General features: G+C 31.2%; 2 protein-coding genes across 3 annotated transcripts in view; one reads left to right on the top strand and one right to left on the bottom strand.

The window, feature by feature from the left end:
- The window catches only part of LOC111686666 (electron transfer flavoprotein beta subunit lysine methyltransferase-like), a 51,819-nt gene that overhangs the window by 4,593 nt on the left and 26,909 nt on the right, over positions 1-20,317 (bottom strand). Inside the window, exon 1 of one of the 2 annotated variants that reach the window (XM_046953382.1) lies at positions 1,468-2,289. The exons of the other annotated variant lie outside the window; for it this stretch is intronic. Coding sequence (XP_046809338.1) covers positions 1,468-1,493 — 26 coding nt within the window. The 5' untranslated portion in view covers positions 1,494-2,289. Of the gene's footprint in view, positions 1-1,467; positions 2,290-20,317 lie in introns of those variants that run through there. 2 annotated transcript variants of the gene reach the window in all.
- LOC111686553 (trichohyalin) lies at positions 15,099-18,232 on the top strand. Its single transcript, XM_023448922.2, has one exon. The coding sequence runs from the start codon at positions 15,231-15,233 to the stop codon at positions 17,994-17,996; it is 2,766 nt and encodes a 921-aa protein (XP_023304690.2). The 5' UTR covers positions 15,099-15,230; the 3' UTR covers positions 17,997-18,232.

Below are 20,317 nucleotides of genomic sequence, written 5' to 3'. Positions count from 1 at the left end.
GCCATTGTAGCCCTGTTGCGGAATGACAGGCAGCATGGGATTAATTCTTATGCAAACTTTGACAAGGAAAAAGCAATCACTCAATCTTTCGGTATACCGGAAGGTGACCACGCTTTTGATCTCATGGAAGATTGAAATATCTATAATGAAATATTTATAATGACCCATTCCAGTGCATTCTTTAACCTCAAAAAGCCCGCGCAACCACACTACTAAGATTGATCTTTTGCTTTGGCAACAGCACCTAAAAACGTAACCTGACAATTACCCAGCATATACTGACACCCCACTACACAACCGGTAAGAAATGCCGATCGGTTTCAGGAATCGAGAATATTCTTTGTACACAGATCTGTGTCATTTGAATAGAGAAAACCCATTAGGTATAGGATATATTAGTATTTAAACCAACATTATCTCCCCGCCATTTTGGGTTTAAACCACAGCCACTACGTGGATCTCGAAAGAACCTCAACCAGCCAGGACATAATCCTGCGGGCAACTGGCCACCTGTAGTACCAGATTATGTGGCGCTCTGTTTAGACCCCACGTCAAATCATAAAAAGAATAGCCAAGAAGTGAAGTGACATCACTAGTTTATATTCCCGGCAGACTAGAGGTACTGGTAGCACCTTTTTACCCTGGGTTTGCTATAACACAAAGGAGGATATTTCATCAAGGTAACATACCCCCGGGGGCTTTGAAGAGTACAATTAAATGACAACTTTGTACTTATATTTTTATAAAAAGTTGTTATTTGTCATTCTGTTTGTAAAAACGATAATGGGTCGTTAGCCTCTAAGCTGTTTTAAGGGTTATAACAAAGTTGAAAAACGGGATGCCAGTGATTAAAGAGCAATAGTTCGAAGAAAATATTTTAAAATAGATTTAATTAAAATTCAATGTAAAATACACTATTTTTACCTTTATGAAAAAAACTTGATAAACAGTTTTAAATTTTTATGTTGAAAATACTATATGAATAACATTCTTACATAGATCAATAAAAAAATGTTTCACATATTTTTTGAAATCTGATTTAATGTTTTTTAAATATTACATATTTTAAAATTATAATCGAATACAAATTTCCAAAAGTGACGAAATTCAACTCCGTTCATTTAAAGAAACTGAAAGATACACAAAAAATTGTCTTTGTTGCTAAGCGCACTTTTTGTTCACAATCAAAACTCAAAGTCCACCAACCAAAAAACTATACAGTTTTTTTATGGCAACAGTATTAATTATGCGAACGCACTTCTGGGTATCAATCAGTGGCAGTTAAAGACTACGTTCGTTTAACCACATAAGTAGCTGAACTCATGCTCTAAAATACTACATTTTACACCTTTTTCTTTACTTTTCAAATACACAAACAAAATGTTTTACTTACCTTTTATGGTAAAAACTCGTGTGAATATTTCAATAAATTTTTTAAACAATAATTCTTCTTTGTATAATACATACATACATACAAACAAACATGCATACATAATAATTTATTATTGCAAATTTAAAAAGTAATATCATTTATTATTAACATTATAATTAGTTTAATGCCCGTGTATTAATACCGATTTGATTTTAAAAATAATTCTGAGAATTTCCGAAATAAATTTAAACGTCTGAAATCGAAATTCCGATGATTCACCTACATTTGGGGGGCGACTTTAACAACCGGTAATACAAAATAAAACACAGTGATGAGTAAAAGTATAATGAAAATTACAATCTCAATCTGAAGTTTGAGATTTTTAATAGTGTAACTATAATATTGGGTGTTATTTGAGGTTCGATCCTCCAACATAAGTATTCACTTTACAATTAATTCACATTATTATACATAGTATGAAATAATCTTAATTTAACTAAAAGAAGAGCCACTATTGAAATAGTGCTCTAAAATTATTTTTGTAATGGTATTAAAAAAGGACAAACTTGATTATGTTCGGATCAACATAACCAGCGCAGCCCACATTTTTTTTCTTCTTGATACTAATAATATGAAATTTTATATGTTAAGTACAAAATATCACTTCAAAGTTCAAAATGATAAACTTTGATCACTTTTGCTGATCACTGTATAATAAAACATAAAGACATACATAAATTCTCTGCATAAATTTAGTATTCAAATATTTAACTACCATCGTCGCCGTACTAATTCATATTTCAATATGGTCTTACTTGAACTTTAACAATACAAATATGTATGTGTGTGTGTCTGTGTTTATTTTACCTAAAACTTGTGAAAACTTACTTTAAGGTTTTTTGGAGCGTTTAACTAGTACATACAGTACTTTGAATATTTATAAGAAAGATTTGAATATTTTATAAGAAACGTTGTTTTCATCACGTGCGAAATTTATTGAATGGAATTCAAGTTTTACTACAATTGTACTAAGAAATTTAAATTTATAAAAATCCCCACAATCATTGATAAATTTTGAATGGCATTAAGTACGTAAACGTAATTTTGTTATGGTTAGTTAATATTGATATTTATTAAAACAATTGTTTAAATTTTTTTCAACTGCGGAAACTTGTTTGTGAATCTAATTAATTGGAATAAAACAAAAATAATGACGATAATGTTGAACGCAAGCGATATTAAATGACAATGAATCATTTGTAATAAGAAGTAAAGCATAATTTTGCGATCTTTTTTCACAGACAGATATTTATAGATAGATAGATAGATAGATAGATAGATAGATAGATAGATAGATAGATAGAAGATAGATAGATAGATAGATAGATAGATAGATAGATAGAGAGATAGATAGATAGATAGATAGATAGATAGATAGATAGATAGATAGATAGATAGATAGATAGATAGATAGATAGATAGATAGATAGATAGATAGATAGATAGATAGATAGATAGATAGAGTGTGATAAACAACGGTACAACAGTCTAAAAACAGATATAAAATATGTAATTCTCACTAGGACATTCTCTAGAAGATTAGCGACTCCGCGATTTCCCAGTTTTTTTATAGCTTTTGTCCCAGAGTTGGTAGCTTTCTGGTCAGCGTCTGCAATCATGTTATAATCGGCAGTTGCCTCAAGTTATAAGTAGATGAAAGGAGACAGATAATCCACAATGCAAAGTAAGATTAATGAAAGTAATGTTACAATACAGATTAATGAAAGTAAAGTTATAGAGCCGTCTGTAGAGAGGAATAAATAACATCTGCTAAAGCGGATAAGAAACGTGACAGGGACAGGGATGAAGGAAGGCCTTAAAGCTCGACTCTTAAGAGATATATATTTTTTAAAAAAGGAATAATATAATGAATAATACAAATGAGATATTTACTCAGAGAATTCTTTACGAAAACTCAAACAAGGCCCGGGTCTTTATACTCTATTAAGATAAAAGTTGAATTAAGTAGATAATAGTTAAAAAAGTCAAATGTAAAAGTTAATGAAAGATTTAGAGGCAATGTTGTAACATCACTGAATGAGGTTGTTATGGTAAAAACACTTAAGGAGGGGCCTATTTTCCGAGATTTGCGAGCTTTAGCTAAAGAACTAAATTTGTCAAATCTAGTATTCTTGTCTATATAGTAAAATCGGGTAGTTAATCAAAAACAACAATCCTGTGAATATTAATAGAGTATATATTTAATTGTCCTATGTAATGCAGATATGTCTCATGTTCGTTTTCTGATAATATTTTGTTCCATCTCCATACATTTGGGTTAGTTTAAGACTAGTCCTTCATGGAATACTCTTTGCTTGATATGCACTTTAGTCTCATTGTTTTTTCTTCATTGTATACATTTATGTACATTTTAATCTCGCGCAATTTTTGTTGAAAATTTAAAGCAGTTTTTGATACTGCATCATTAATCATTGCAGAATTTAATTCCCTAAACCACGCAATAATTCAAGAGCAAAAGCCTTAAACAAAGACTATTTGATTTACTCAATTAAGGGTTAATAAACCGTTCTTTTGCAATAATAAAACGTGCATCTTTAAATCCATTTATTTATCAACTTGTTTTAATACTTTGCGTCATAAACTCTAAATTGGCAGATTAAATTTAAACGCTTTCAGTTTTAATTCAAACTAATTGATTTGCTTTTGAATGTTTGAATCTAAAAAAATTTTGTTGAATTGAAAATATACACACATAAATTAGTTGGCAGTTATGAAACAACTTTTTTGTTTTGGGTTTTTTTTCGCATTTTCACAAAAATACCCCAAAAATGCGGACCTTTAGTAAATGTGGTTTTTGCCTTTTCACAGCGAAACTTAATAGTCGCCACTTCGACCATAAAAAATGCATAAAATTCTTATTTATCTCTGAATGGAATGGAACTCGTTTGTACTCTGATGTTTTTCAGTATGTACGGGGCTTAATCGGAGAGTGTGAGTACGATAACGACTGATGCTGGCTGTTTGGTCTGTTGGTACGCATTGTGACCGTTTTCGTTTACGTCAATTGGTACCAAGTTTTTGTATTTCTTTTTAACTGTTCTTGTTGTTGTCAATGTCGTTGTTATTGGTTTCATAAACTTGTTTTCAGTTAATTATTATTGACCCTCCTTTGTCTTTGGGATTTACCACATTCATCGGCAAATGATTTTGTATATTTCTGATAAAAATTAAAAAAATAAAACGGAAACTTTATTTATTCTTTGTTTTGGCTTTAGTTTTTATTTGGCCAAAATAGTATATTTTTGGAAAAAACGTGCATTTATTTTTATGCTTTGTAATGGTCTTTACTAAATGAAGACTTTTGGTAATGAATTCTTAGAAACAAAATTGGGGGAATTACCTAAAAGTGAAACCTTTTGAAATCTATTGGGTTAGGTTAAAATTAATTTCGAATTGATACATGTGGAATTAGTTTTATTTGTTTTAAGTTTTTATATCCTACACCACCATCAGTGGTGATAGAAGGTACATATAACTTTGTCATTCCGTGTGTAACACCAAGAAATATTCTTCTGAGACCCAACAAAGTATATATATATTTAAGGTCCTTTTCAATACTGAGTCGATTTAGCTATGTCTGCCTGTCTGTGTAAAACACGCTCCACAGTGGTATAGGAAAAAAAAAGAGGGAAATAATTCGGTAACTTCTAAACGGTTAATCCGATTTTAATGAAATTTGGTATGCACAAAAAGGAGGTGTTGTCGAGTTTAGGTTTTGAATTTGAACCTTATAGGCCAACCAGGGGCCCGGCGGGGGTCCTCAAATTAGGACACCTCGGCTATGTTAAATTTTTAAAACGATCTTATTTCTTCATTTGAGTTCCGTATATAGAATCTTCTCATCGAGCACTATAAAAAATGTCGTAGCAGTAAATTATCTCTTATAGTTTAGGAGATATTCGCATTTGAAAATTAAAATTTTAAAATTTTTACCGTCCTTACTTTAGTTTTTTGATAATAGCGGGTCCAAATATTCCCGATTTTCGCCATTTTTTTTTATTCGCTTAACAACAAGTCTATATATCAAGCAGTGAAAGAATTATGTAAAAATCATGACTGAGTCCAAAGTTATAGGCATTTTAATTTAAAAAATTAAAAAAAGGCGATTTTTTGCCATTTTTTGGGGAAAAAAGTATCTTTTTCTTTTTAAGTTATCTAAAAAGTTTCTAAGAAGATGTATATAGAATTTATACTTTTTGAAAAGCTGACTTTACATAAAATACGATAAATGAAACAAAACCTAAAAATTTTTGATACCGAGGGGACCAGGTCCATCCAAAAAAACCCTATTTTTTATATAAAATTCAATTTTGAGCAAAAATTCTCAAATCGCATAGTCGATATCAAATTATAGTGACCTGTTTTATATGACCCAATATGTTCTTAATCATTTTGTAACGGGTTTCGATAACCCCGCCCCTGGTATGGATATAATAGGCAAAAAACCAAAAAATCCCATTTTTGGGATTTTTTAAAACTTTTTTGGGAATTCCGGGATTTCTAATAAGAAAATTCGAAATTTTTATTTAATTTTGGATTTTGAGTAAAAAAAATCTACCTAACTGTAAAATTTCATCAAAAAATATTCATAAATAAAATTTTTATTGCAATTTGAAAAATTTGTATCTTCGCAAAAACTGAATAAAAAACATTTTTTAATTTTTTTTAAAAAAGTATTCCGCGAATTTTTTAATTTTCAAAAATTATATACAGTTTTGAAAAATAGACAAAATTACCTTTCCATTGATATATAACATATGTTTTTAAGTGACAAATTAATTAGGGAAAACTCAACATCTTTTAGATAATAAACCTAGTACTATTATTTTCATCCATACATTTGTTAGGCATGTTTTACTACCTAAATTTTTATGAATTTTTACAGCCACTTACGATTAATCTTTTATTCTTTATCCCTAAAAAAAAATAACAAGTATTTATTTTATATAAAAATAGTCTTTATTTATTTTTTTTATAAATTAATATAATTTTGTAAAATAATCGGTATCACAGTAGTCCATATCTAAAAGATAAAGTAAATCTTTAAATTCATGAATATTTTCAAATGCTAACGTTTTGTAGCAAATCCAACGTTTCCTTATAGTAGATAAAACAGGATCAGAAGATAGAATCAGATTATTAAAAATATCTTCATTTTGAGACTGCCTAGAACACTTCCTTGAGCTAAACTGATGAATATGCTTAAAGTCTCTATTCCTCGATTCTTGGGGTTCTTCTGTAAGCTCTCCTAAAGGCAGAATATTATGTTCTATGATGACCTTTCCATGACATAATATCTTGTGAACTGTAGGTGTCATTTCTTTCCAGGGATATAATTCCAAAAGTAATTTAGAAACTTTTGTAGAATACTCTCCAAATTTTGTTGCGTTCACTTTATGCTTGCTATTTATCGCCATTAGAATAATATTGACCTTTTGCAGTAAATCCATACTAATTCCGGTTATTTCGGAAGTAGTTTCAAAATGTTTAAAAAAACGTCTAGCGGTATTACCATCGTTTGTGCTTCCATATCCTGTGAGTGGTTTATCAATATTTAATCCCATCCGCTTTTTAAATTCCTCTTGAATTCTTCGTTTCTCACTGGCTCTCATTTCCATTAACTCCTTATTGTTATTTGCACTTTTGTTTGCATTTTCCGGTATGCTTCTGTACTTTAAATCATATGCTAAATGTAGAAAATGTTCCAGAAATCGTATGCGAGCATGTAGGGGGGATATTCCAAATTGTAATGTTTCCTCATTTATTGATCTTTGCTTGGAAATATTCGAAAATTCTGATTTTTTATCACCACATATGTAGCAGTACCAAGTAGATGATGTTCCTGTAATGGCATTTCCAACTTTCCCATCAATCATTGTAAGTTTTAAATCATAGGACATGTTAAACGAATAATTTTCTATTTCGATTGTTATAGGTTCCAAGTTTTTAATTCTGCTTCAATACGATTTATCAAATCTTGCGTTGTTGTTTTGGATTCCTTTATATACTCAAAGCTTATTGGCCTACAAAAAGCTTTGGATCCTGGAGTCGAATTCTTCCAAATATCATCGAAACTGGTTGATGGAGAATCGCTGTCAGCATACTTTCGAATTCTTAATGGAACTAGCGATGCCATAAATACACTTTTATACTCGGAAGATGATTCACTTGTGTTGATTTGTTTATATTCCGAGAGTGCTGATAATCCATCACATCCCCACTTACAAATGAGTTGAAGATCACAAGAATTTATTTTTTTTAGTTGGTCTGAAGAAAAGTCAGAAGCAATCCTTAAAGCAGTATTTTCGAGTAGAGCGCTGAGTCCAATAACAGCCTTCCGATCAGTTATTTCAATAGGAGGTGGTATAATGCTTTTCTTCTTTTCATTTATTTTGTCATATGATGGTAAAACATCCACTCCTTTTTCAGATAGCGCCTTTCTTAACGTTATGTAGTTATCACGACTTAATCCCAGCTGCAACATAAGCGCAATAGCTTCTTCCTCAGTGAACGTTGTATCAGATGATGGTGTGGGTATACTCTTTACAATTCTTTTCAGTCGTCTTGGTGATGCGGTTGGAAGAATATTTGCAATTTTTATGGCATCCAAAGGCTGTTTTTCTTTTCTTAACATTGCTTTAAAAGTGTCCGAAACTTCTTCGTTAGATAAGGTTTCTAGTGAAGTTGATAACCTTTTCCTCTTAGATTTTGAGCTCAAATCCTCATACTGCTTACAGGGAGCACCAACAGTTGATACGCAAATAGCAACTTCTACACATTCATCCAGCCAATCAGAAAATTTCGATCGAAATTTAGCAATGGAATACCGAACACTCTTCAGTTTTATATCAACTGATTTTATAAAATTTTCAATTTTACATATATCAGTTTTATCCACTTTATTTTTATGTGCAGTTTCAATATATTTCAATAAGAAGTTCACTTTATCTTGAAAAGGAGCTGAAGAGTGTTCAAATAAAATGGAGCACAAATCATTTTTTTTAGTACGATCGCCATGGTTAGAAAATTACAAATAATTACAAACAGATATAAACCTGTCTTATATATTAATTACAGGTACTTAAATTAAATTATTTTTTAAAGGGTTATGATATTCTACCTAATATGTCTAACGTATCCTTATTAATTTGTCACTTAAAAAACATTAGGTAGGCATGTTATATATCAATGGAAAGGTAATTTTGTCTATTTTTCAAAACTGTATATAATTTTTGAAAATTAAAAAATTCGCGGAATACTTTTTTAAAAAAAAATTAAAAAATGTTTTTTATTCAGTTTTTGCGAAGATACAAATTTTTCAAATTGCAATAAAAATTTTATTTATGAATATTTTTTGATGAAATTTTACAGTTAGGTAGATTTTTTTACTCAAAATCTAAAATTAAATAAAAAGTTCAAATTTTCTTATTAGAAATCCCGGAATTCCCAAAAAGTTTTAAAAAATCCCAAAAATGGGATTTTTTGGTTTTTTGCCTATTATATCCATACCAGGGGCGGGGTTATCGAAACCCGTTACAAAATGATTAAGAACATATTGGGTCATATAAAACAGGTCACTATAATTTGATATCGACTATGCGATTTGAGAATTTTTGCTCAAAATTGAATTTTCTATAAAAAAATAGGGTTTTTTGGATGGACCTGGTCCCCTCGGTATCAAAAATTTTTAGGTTTTGTTTCATTTATCGTATTTTATTTAAAGTCAGCTTTTCAAAAAGTATAAATTCTATATACATCTTCTTAGAAACTTTTTAGATAACTTAAAAGAAAAAGATACTTTTTTCCCAAAAAATGGCAAAAAATCGCCTTTTTTTAATTTTTTAAATTAAAATGCCTATAACTTTGGACTCAGTCATGATTTTTACATAATTCTTTCACTGCTTGATATATAAACTTGTTGTTAAGCGAATAAAAAAAGAAATGGCGAAATCGGGAATATTTGGACCCGCTATTATCAAAAAACTAAAGTAAGAACGGTAAAAATTTTAAAATTTTAATTTTCAAATGCGAATATCTCCTAAACTATAAGAGATAATTTACTGCTATGATGACATTTTTTATAGTGCTCGATGAGGAGATTCTATATACGAAATTTTTTTTAAATCGGAACTCAAATGAAGAAATAGGATCGTTTTAAAAATTTAACATAGCCGAGGTGTCCTAATTTGAGGACCCGCCGGGCCCCTGGTTGGCCTATAAGGTTCAAATTCAAAACCTAAACTCGACAACACCTCCTCTTTGTGCATACCAAATTTCATTAAAATCGGATTAACCGTTTAGAAGTTACCGAATTATTTCCCTCTTTTTTTTTCCTATACCACTGTGCGCTCACAATAAAACGAAGCAATAGAATTTAACCAAATTCTCCCAAATTGTTTTTCATTTTCCAAAGTTGTTTGGTATTGAAAATGAGCAAAATCGGTTCACATGAATCAAATGAATCAAAATTTGAAACAATCTCGAAAAAATAAGCATTTTTTACACATTCTGATGTGATTTTCTCGAAAACTATGCAAGATAATTCCATAAAAATCACCTCCGTCGCAATGTCGATAACTTCGCAAAATTTTACAAATTAAAATCTTAAGTCAATAGAATTCATTCAGTGAAAAATGAATGAATTTTATTTTTTGGATCGTTCCATACTTGGTCATAGCTCCCATATAAGGTCCCATCCCGAAAATCACTTAAACGCGCATAACTCATTACTGAATAAAGATATCGATATAAAATTTGGTATAAGTATTGCTCTTATATACTGAAATATTCTCATGAAAGTTTTTTTGGATCAGTCCATAATTGGTAATAGCTCCCATACAAGATCCCTACCCGAAAATCACTTAAATGCGCATAGCTCATTGCTCCCATACAAGGTCCACTTAAACGCACATAATTCCTTACTTAATTAAGATATCCATATAAAATTTGGTACAAGTATTGCTCATATACGGAGAAATAATATTGTGAAAAATATTATTACGAAATTTTTTTCGATTACACTATAAAATTGTTTTATGATCGGTCCAGAAAATCACTAAGATTCACATTATTTATTACCAAATAATTATATATATACAGAATTTTGAAATGTTGTCTTTATATACATAATTGAACATAGTTCCCATACAAAGTCCTTTTACGAAAAATTCTTAAATGCATATTACTTATTACCAAATAAAGCTATTGTATACAATGGAGCTAAAAATCTATTTCAAGATTTGTTCATAACACGTATTCATAACACAACACTTAAACACACATTACTTATTACTAAATTACGATATAAATACAAAATTGTACTGAAATATAGTTTTTATGTACAGAAATTTAGCTTAAATATATTTTACGATCGATCTATAATAGGTCATAGACTAGGCCCAGCCCCTAAACAAGCTTTAATCATCAGAAAACTTGTTTCTACAAATATTTGGTAAATTAGGAAAGTATTAAAATTAAAGTAATTGGGGGAGGGATCAGCCGAATATATCACTCTAACTTGTTTATGTTCAGAACTCCCGATTTCAATTTTCCAAAAGTTAAAAAAGCAAAAACAAAAAATACTTGTATTTTTAAACTAGTTATAACTGTTAAAACTTTTTTTCCGGGATGTCACTATTATCGGAGCTATCATGTATTGTTTAAAAATTTGACATTAAAATCGAAGATTCGAAGATTGGTTCAAAATTTTATTAAAGCTTTTTAAATAATCTCCAGATCAAGACAAATTTGAAAAATATATTTGACAAATATAATGTTTTGTTTAGAAATTCTAAATTAAAATCGAACATCTGAAGTTGTGTTAAAAACCATTCTTAAATCTTCAGATCATTAGGTTTTTAAAGTTATTCGAACCTGTTTTCCAAAAATATTAATAATAAGTCTGAATTAATAAATCTTGATTATTTTCAGAAAATTCGAAAGTTTTGAAATTTGTTAATAGTTAAAAGTTTTTTGTAAAAACAGTTTCGGAAAGTTATAGAATGTTGATGTTATTTAGATAAGATTAAAATTTCCTTAAAATCGGTTTAATAGTTTATGTTTGTCTTTTTGCTTAATAATTACCCATTATACCTACTGAATATATTTATAAGAGCATATGGACTATTTAATAACTTTTATAATAGTTATCTGTCACCTGTAAAAAAGGAAAACTTCCTATTTAGGTATTTGATAGCAACTGTTGGCAAATGGATTGAATGGAATGTACATTTAATATATGGATTATTTACAAGTTTTTGCATTCATATTTACCAACAAACATTGCGTAAAATCATTAAGGTGGCTCAAAAAGTTTTGGATTCTTTCGTGAGAACACAATGTTAAAAGAATACAAAACATTAGTTGTGTCTACAAACTCATTCCATGATGTTACTCAGTCTACTCAGTGGGTAGAACCACGAAGATCCTATGGGGTGATCCTGATGAGAGCAGGACGAAAAATCTCCTCAAAATGAGCAAGTCTGAAGTTAGTATGATGGTACGTATTCTGAGTGGACACACAGGACTACGAGCACATCTATGCGAAATTGGACGTGCGGATTCATTCGTCGAAGTTAGATCCAAGTATATTGGAAGTGATGTTATTCCGGAAATAACATTCCTGACTAACACTGATTGAAAGATTCTTAGGAATTACGTTCAGGAAACTGAGTTTCTGAACACTGAAAAATATGTTTTTTTATTTTTTCATGGTAAGGAGCGCACAACAGGCCTAGGTATATTTTTTCGGATTACATTGGTATATGTATCATTGAACCTCTGATCGTTCTCCTCCTCATTTACCATACAAAAATCCTACAAAAAACCACCAATAACTTTATTAAGTATTTATCAATACGGGGGTTAATATATAAGATGGTAACATTGACATTTCTAGTTCACCCTAATGTTCATGTTTAAAACTTAATGTAACTGTACCTTTTAACTTGTTTATTTTTTAAATCTTAGGTTCGTTTTAAGTTTATGTTTATTTAAACACGTTTCTTTTGGATGCATGGAGGAGTTACTTGCATTAAGGTGACATGGTTGTGTGAATATCTAAAAATACATACTATCATGTATTTAAATGGACATTCGGAGTTGGTAGACTCTAAATGACCTTGATGGATTTTTTTTGGGGTAAGGAAGAGAATAAAACAATTTTAAAACAAGTAGGAAAGTATACTCGGGCATGGCCGACCTTATAATACCCTACACCATGAGTATGTTTTTAAAATTTTTACTTTTTATAAAGAAACTTTTATGTTGAATATTATTCCAAAATATTTAAGCAATTTATTGATAAAAAACTAAAATTTCTTAATGAGACTTATTATAGGTCAAATACGGCCGATCCTCGGTAAATTTGGGAAAAGGATATATTTTTAAATAACAGTTTTATTGAGTTTCATTGCGATACAAATGGTTACAAGTCAATTTTAGACGTTTAAGACATTTTTTGAAGGGGGGTTTGTATGGGGGCTAGGGTCAAATAAGGACCGATCCTTACGAAAATCTACAGTGTCATTTATACTTACATAAAACTTATTTTGCCAATTTTTAGAGAGATAATAGAATATTTGACGTAATTATGGCATAAAAAGTTCAAATCGGGAGGTACGGTTGTATGGGGGTTAGGTGAAATAATGGACCGATTTCAACCATTTTCAATAGGCATGGTCCCTGTGCCATGCTTGGTCCAAATTTCATCAAATTATCTTGAAAATTGCGCACAAGGTTTACATGGACAGCCAGCCGGACAGACGGACGGACATGTCTTAATCGACACAATTCTGAATTGATCGGTATACTTTAAGGTAGGTATTGGACCAATATTTTTGTATGTTACAAACATCAGCACAAACGTATAATACCCTCCCCATTATAGTGGTGTAGGGTATAAATATAAACTATAAACACATGTCTATGTGAATAATTCAATACCGTACGATGAGTATTTTTGGCAAGTACTCATCAGTATAGATTGCAATCCACTATTCCTCAACAAAAATAAAACGAAGTACTTTCAAAAGAATAACATTTATCACCACTTTAAAAGTAGCACTAAGTATATTTTTTACCTTCTGCGAAAGTAATGTTTATTGACTTCCAAAGAAGCGAAAAGAATTATTTTTTTTAATTGAAGTTATATTTTTTGTACTGAAATTTCTTGAATGCATGTAAATTTTTTATTTAATATTTGATATTATTTTAATCAAACTAGTTCTCCCAAAAAAAGAACATAGAAATTATTTCCTGAGAATGACTTCAGATTTGATTTGGAATCAAATAAAAATAACGTCCCTCTTATAACTTCTTCTACTACTTCTTTAGGACTTTTTCAGTACTTCCATGAAGTAATTTCTACTTCTTTTTCGCTTCTTTGGAAATGCTCTTTTTTGCTAGGTCCTTTTATAAAAATATTCTGCAAGTCCAATGCAAATTATTTTCAGGTTGGTGTCATGATCAATATTATCAAGTATCACTGTGTTTAAATAGGAAATTGTTTATTATAAATTAACTTCTTATTGAAAAGAGAAGTTTCCTACCTAAAAACCAAAGTATACATTTCTAAATGATTAGGCTGTGCTGAATACTAATCTGATCTTTATTACACATCTGGTTTTTGAGATATCGTGTCCAGAAGATTGGCTTTTTATTTGTAAAATCTGTTATGTCATCATAAAGCCTAATCCTTAGACTTTAAATAAGTACTTTTAGATGATATATCAAATATGAATAAAATTTTGTTTTTGATGTCAAATAGGACACGATATATCAAAAACCTGAAGAGATGGAGAATTTTCGAGTCAGATTTGGATTATCGCAAATAAATCCTAAAGAAGTTATACTTCCGTCTATTGGTTTTGAGTTTTCAAGATTTTGGTAATCTATATTTTTTGTTCTAAGTTGGGCAATTATATTATCATCATTTTTTTTATGTCAATTCACCGCTTTAGACATATAAGTTACCGTCAAAGACCGATGCTTTGCGAAATATAAAGTCTTGGAAATTGTGAATTCGTCCGCGGTACTCACATGAATAGTCCATAAATAATGGAAATAAAAAAATGATGACATGATTATTTCAATAATGCCATGCCATAAGCAAACTGTAGGGTACTTTCAAAGAAGATGCTAAAAATGCAACTATTTTTAGATTTAAACAGTTTCGGTAAGATAGTTTACTGTAATCGAAAATTAATTTGACACCACATAATATTGTGAAGTATGGAAACTAGATGTTTAAAACCACAGAAAACGTTCCATCAAATGCTACTTACTTGCCTTAACTTTAAAAAAAGGGTTCAGAAGTTTAAGTATATTTCGTTGTAGTATGAAAGTCGTAGAACAACATTTTTTGTCATTTATATTAATGTTGCAGTGTCAACAGATACAGTTAAAAACGTCTGCTGTTAAAAACAAAATTAAGTTTAATGTTTCCGCTTGGTTATCCTGTCAGGCTACAATTACACATAACGGAGGAGTACGTATGCCGTTGTTTGGTTGGTCGCACAGAGATCAAGGTCGATCATTTAGAATCTTTTAGTAGATTCTCTTTTATATTTATTTCGTTTTAATGTTCTGTCCCTGTTAAAATCGAATGACTTCCTTAAATGCGTCTGAACTATAAATAGTAAGGTGAGTGCAGGAGTTGGACACAGTTTCCAGTAAACTTCTTACGAGGCATCATTCACCATACACATTGAGTTGCGGGTTGGTTGAAAGAAGCAGTGGTTTAGAAGTTTTAACTTAAATTTAATTTTATATCAATAACATGTGGTTATATTTGTTAAGTATATTGGCCATAGAAAGTGTTCAATCGGTAGCCATTGGCTATCCGTATCGTTCATTATGGACCTATAATCCTGCTCAGGGGCAGTACGCACAAAAAGGTGGATCTCTACAGGGTTATTTGCGCTATTTGGATAATAATGGAGCTGAAGCTTTAGTTGGCTACAATAACGCTCAACCAGTTTATGCTGTACATCAGATTAAGTACATTAATAGTGCTGCTCCCGCGCTAGAAACATTTGTGATCAATAAGTCAGACGACACTAGCAAAAACCGTGAAGCATATCTTCGTGCTGCATCTCTGCAACAATATCAAAACTTGAAACGTGACATTGATGCCTTAAAGAGCGAGGGTAAAGAACCTACTGTGGACGCATTGCTGAAGTTACAAACATTGGAAAAGATAGCTTTTGCTTCCGACTTCTCACTCATAGCCGAATTACCAGAGGTGAAACGTATTCTACAAGAAGTCGAAGCCAGCATCAGTGGGGTATACAGGGAATCTGTGCAACAATCCTCAAATCAACAATCTAATATTGAACAAAACCAAGGAGAGATTAAGACTTATATCGGCAACTCGAATATACCTTTAGTAGCCATAGAAGAAACACCAGAACAAAAACAGGCCCGTGAAGAACATCTGAGAATTTACAATGAGCAAATTGCACATTTGAAGCAATTGGAATTGGAACATCAGAAATATGTTCAAGAGACTTCATTAAAATCAAAAATTCCACAATCGCGAAATGTAGAAAAACCAACTGTGGAGCAAATAGACAATAGTAAGGCATTGGCAGAGTTGGAACGCGCCCAGCAAGAACACTTCCGTCTATGGAATGAAGCAAAACTACGTGCCGAACAAGCTGGTAATGAAAGTGGTGAAAAGAGTATTACCGAAACAGCTAAGAAACAACAGATCTCTGCACTGACAAATGACCAAAATATTTATAATCCTACTAAAAATATTCCAAACACTCAAATATCAGGAACCCAAAACTTGCATACTTCTGTGGACAAAAATGTAAAAAGTTCGATTTCAAGTTTAGATTCAGCCCAACAACAAGTCGTTGACACACCCGAAGTTTTAAAAGCACGCGAAGAGCACTTGCGTTTAGTTGATCAAGTTAAATTGCAAAATGAACAAATCAATCAAGATTTAGTTGGCAATGAGAAGGCAACTGTTGCTCAGAATTTAAAAACTTCTATTTCCACAGCTGAGTACTCTAACGCTCCACAAAATGTAGTTGATACACCTGAAGTAGTACGCGCACGTGAAGAACATTTACGCATAGTCAATGAAGCCATTCAAAGAGCAAGAGCCAACGAACAAGAAGAACAAAAATCACAAAATATTTATTCAATTTCTGAAAAGGAAAAAGCTAAATTACACTCAGAGAACAACAGTCAGAATATTCCCTCTGCACAATCTCAAGGTTCTTCTCCATTATCTAACTTCCGAGTGGAACAACCTTTGGTAGTCGAAACTCCTGAAGTTGTTAAAGCCCGCGAGGAGCATTTACGTTTAGTTCACGAGGCTAACTTAAGAGCACAATATGTAGAGCAACAGGAATTAAAATATAAATACGAAACACAAACTCCCATCTTAACAACACAATACGAGCACCAAAAATTGGTTCATAATCCTGCAGCTGCACAAATTATACAAGAAACACCAGAAGTTGTTAAAGCACGCGAGGAGCATTTGCATCTGGTAAATCAAGCTAAACTTAATGATAAACGCATAATTTTCCCTTCAGAAGAAGAGCAGCAGTCTGCTTATGCATCAATTGTTGAAGAAACCCCTGAAGTACAACGTGCACGAGAAGAACATTTACGCATTTTCAATGCCATCAAGTCACATGCAGAACAACAACAGGCTAATGAAGGTGGCCGAAGTTTTCCTAGTCCAGCTTTATTGCAAAATCCACAAGAACTTGCAATTGCAGAAGAGAGTCTCTTAGAATTAGAGCGCTTGCGTGAAGCAGAACGTCTGCAAAAGGAACAGCAATTATTAGAATTGGATCGCATACGTGAAGCTGAACGTTTAGCTGAAGAAAAGAAACAAATGGAAGCGGAACTTATACGCCTTAGGTTAGAGGAAGAACAACGTTCGGAAATGGAAAGTTTGTTAGAAATCAAACGTTTGCAACAGGAACAAGAAGAACTTAAAAATGGCGAATATCAAGAAATAATAATACAAAATGAGTCGGCTGATCAACAAGGCCTAATCGCTATAATGCCAACTACACAACCGCTTTCCACGAACATAGGACAAGTACGAAGCCAACAAAGTTCAGAAGTGAAAGGACAACAAATCCAAAAATATGGCCAAAATCCATTTTTAAAACTTAGCTCTGCCTCAAGTGAATCTGCAAATCGCTTAGAACACTCAGCTAGTCAAAGCTCTTCCATTCTCAAAGCCACTCCAGTGGAAAATCCTTCTAGTAGTACCCCAACCACTTCCACCACCTCTAACAGTGCTGCACAATCCAGCGATAATACACTGCCAGCAACTCGTTATGTGCCCTCTTCCCATCAATCCAGTGGATCCAAGCATCAATATGTCAAAGATGATAATATTAAACACAAATATCATCACAATACTGCTAGTCCTCAACCGGCTGATACTGCTGTAGCCTTTAGTGCTTGGGAAAAGGCAGCCCACGATCATTTTCGCGCTCATGAGTTGGCTTTGGAACAATTACGTTTAGCAAGACTTCAGAATCCTTCAGTTAAAGATTGTAATTAAAAAATTCCTTATAAAGACTACAAGATCATGGCACTTGTTTAATAATGACTATGGATAAACTATAAAGCATAAGTTTACTGAATTTATTCTTTTTTTAAGTTTTTTTTTTATTGAAAATTTTTTGTTAAGATTTAAAAATGTGAAATTAACGATATTAACTTTATTAATTAAGTATTATACTAAAAATGAAAAAAGTAGACATTAAATGCAAATTAGTTTGAAAGACTACAAAAAAATAAACATATTGATTTTTTATTAAATAATGTGGTTTTAAAACTGCTTAGATAAATCAATGAATTATTAGCCTAAAGATCCAAAGTTTGACTTCTCGCTTTCGTTTACCTCTGCGGTTTTCGACAATGTCCGAGCTGCCATTTTTTTTGGGTAGACAGATTTCGTCTAATTTTTTGGGTAGACAGATTTCGTAAATTTTAATATAAGAGATTTAAGATAAACATGTATGTATGTAGTTGGGCAAATAAAAATAATGCAAAATATTTCACAACTCTTCTTGTTCTCTTGACATCAAAATCAATTTTTGAAAAAAATACTTTTTATATAACTTTAGAAAAGACTTCATTAAATTTATCTTCTTTCTTCGTTAAATTTATCGTTTCAGACATACATATATCATCCGATTCGTGTCTAACGAATTTTTTTCTTTTTATCAGACGGATCACCAGCTTTGATCGCATAATAACTTGTGACATAAGAAATATTTGAAAAATCCTATCGAATACCTTTTTTTTGACAACGTTGCAAAAGAAAACTTGTAAGTTAGACATTTTCTAAACATTTTATTGACAACGTTGCAAGATCTGACCAGCGTGTACCACAGCTTTAAGTGTCATTATTATTTAAGCTGCCTTCCAAAGATAGAAATTTGTGTACATATTATTGGTTCAACGTTTAATAAAGTTTCGATTTCTGCGATCTCTTTTGATAGTTTTGATGCTTGCGATATTTTTTACTTACAGTAAGTAGAATCTATTTAGAAAAAGGAGATCTGTTTAGCCAATCTCGTCTACATCTCCACTTTTCAAAACAATTAGACCTCACACTGTACTGACTGACTGCTTTTATATTTATCGTATTTCAATCAAACAGTCTTGACGAAATTGCAATATGTAGTTCATTATCTGTTTATTATATTTCAATTTTTACATTTTATATCAAAATTTTTTGATAAATCGGAAATCTTTATAAGATCAGTTAGATGACCGGGCAATATAGAATCTAAATGGTTTATGCGAACAACTAGAGTTCTGTACAGCTGTATGCCTTTGAGATTTTCTAATCTGGAATCCTAGTATGTGTGCTTAAAGTTGTAGTCACCAAATGCCAGGAAACATTTTCCGAAAATCTTGAAGGGCTATGTATATTAAGTTTATAGTCAAATCTTCAAACCTGTAATTATAATCAAAGGAATGTTGTCTTACATATAATCTTTCATAAAAATCATAAAATTCTGTATAGAGATTTGCGCTCATAACAAACTTATGTCGAATTTCAGCGCTATACTCGTATTTTCAAACCAGTAGTAAGCTTTAAAGTCATTTTCTGGAGGAGATCATATATGAACCAATCCTCATAAATTTTGATGGAGAGAATTTGACTTGTATAAGACTTATTTATGCCGAATTTCATTGTTATACTTGCATTTCTAAAACAGTTATGACTATTAAAGCTGTTTTTTAAGAAGCTATATAAAAGCGTGGATCGATATTGCCCCATTTTCAATACCAAACAACACTATAGTTCTTTCCGTTCGGACTCTATCGTGCTTTTAAGAGACATACGTATAGACATGGCTAAATCATTTTAGTGATGAGTAAAAAAAAGTAAAAACAAAAAAAAAACATAAACATAAAAATATTTAAATATCATAACAACGGATATGTTTCACTATTTAACAATATGCAATCGCGTTGATAAAAACAAACTTTTCAAATCATCCAAATCAATTGAAATCTTTGGCAAATATAAATTATAGAAAAAATTTATAAATATACATGCATACTAGAAAATTTTATGGTCTTGGAATAGAAACTCAAATCAGAGAGTAAGCTACCAAAGGTGATAAATGAAATTAATTGACGTCTTTTCAATCTTTATCAATATATATTCCCTACATAGCGAAAACTGAGAAATTGATCTGAGTATTATAACGAATAATCGTCGTTCGGTTAATTGATTAATTTTTGACGATTAATCGTTCGAATAAATGAAAATTCTCAATTTTCAAATATCGTATAAACGATTATTTCTACAACCAGTTTTTTGGGAACATTGTTGTGTTCTTAAGATGTGGTGGTTTTAGA

Source organism: Lucilia cuprina, chromosome 6 (genome assembly GCF_022045245.1).
Source record: "Lucilia cuprina isolate Lc7/37 chromosome 6, ASM2204524v1, whole genome shotgun sequence".
Taxonomy (NCBI): Eukaryota; Metazoa; Arthropoda; class Insecta; order Diptera; family Calliphoridae; genus Lucilia; species Lucilia cuprina.
This window is presented reverse-complemented; position numbering and strand designations above follow the sequence as displayed.

Coding starts and splice junctions, on each gene's coding strand:
- LOC111686553 (XM_023448922.2), top strand. CDS start 15,231: ATGTGGTTATATTTGTTAAGTATATTGGCCATAGAAAGTGTTCAATCG.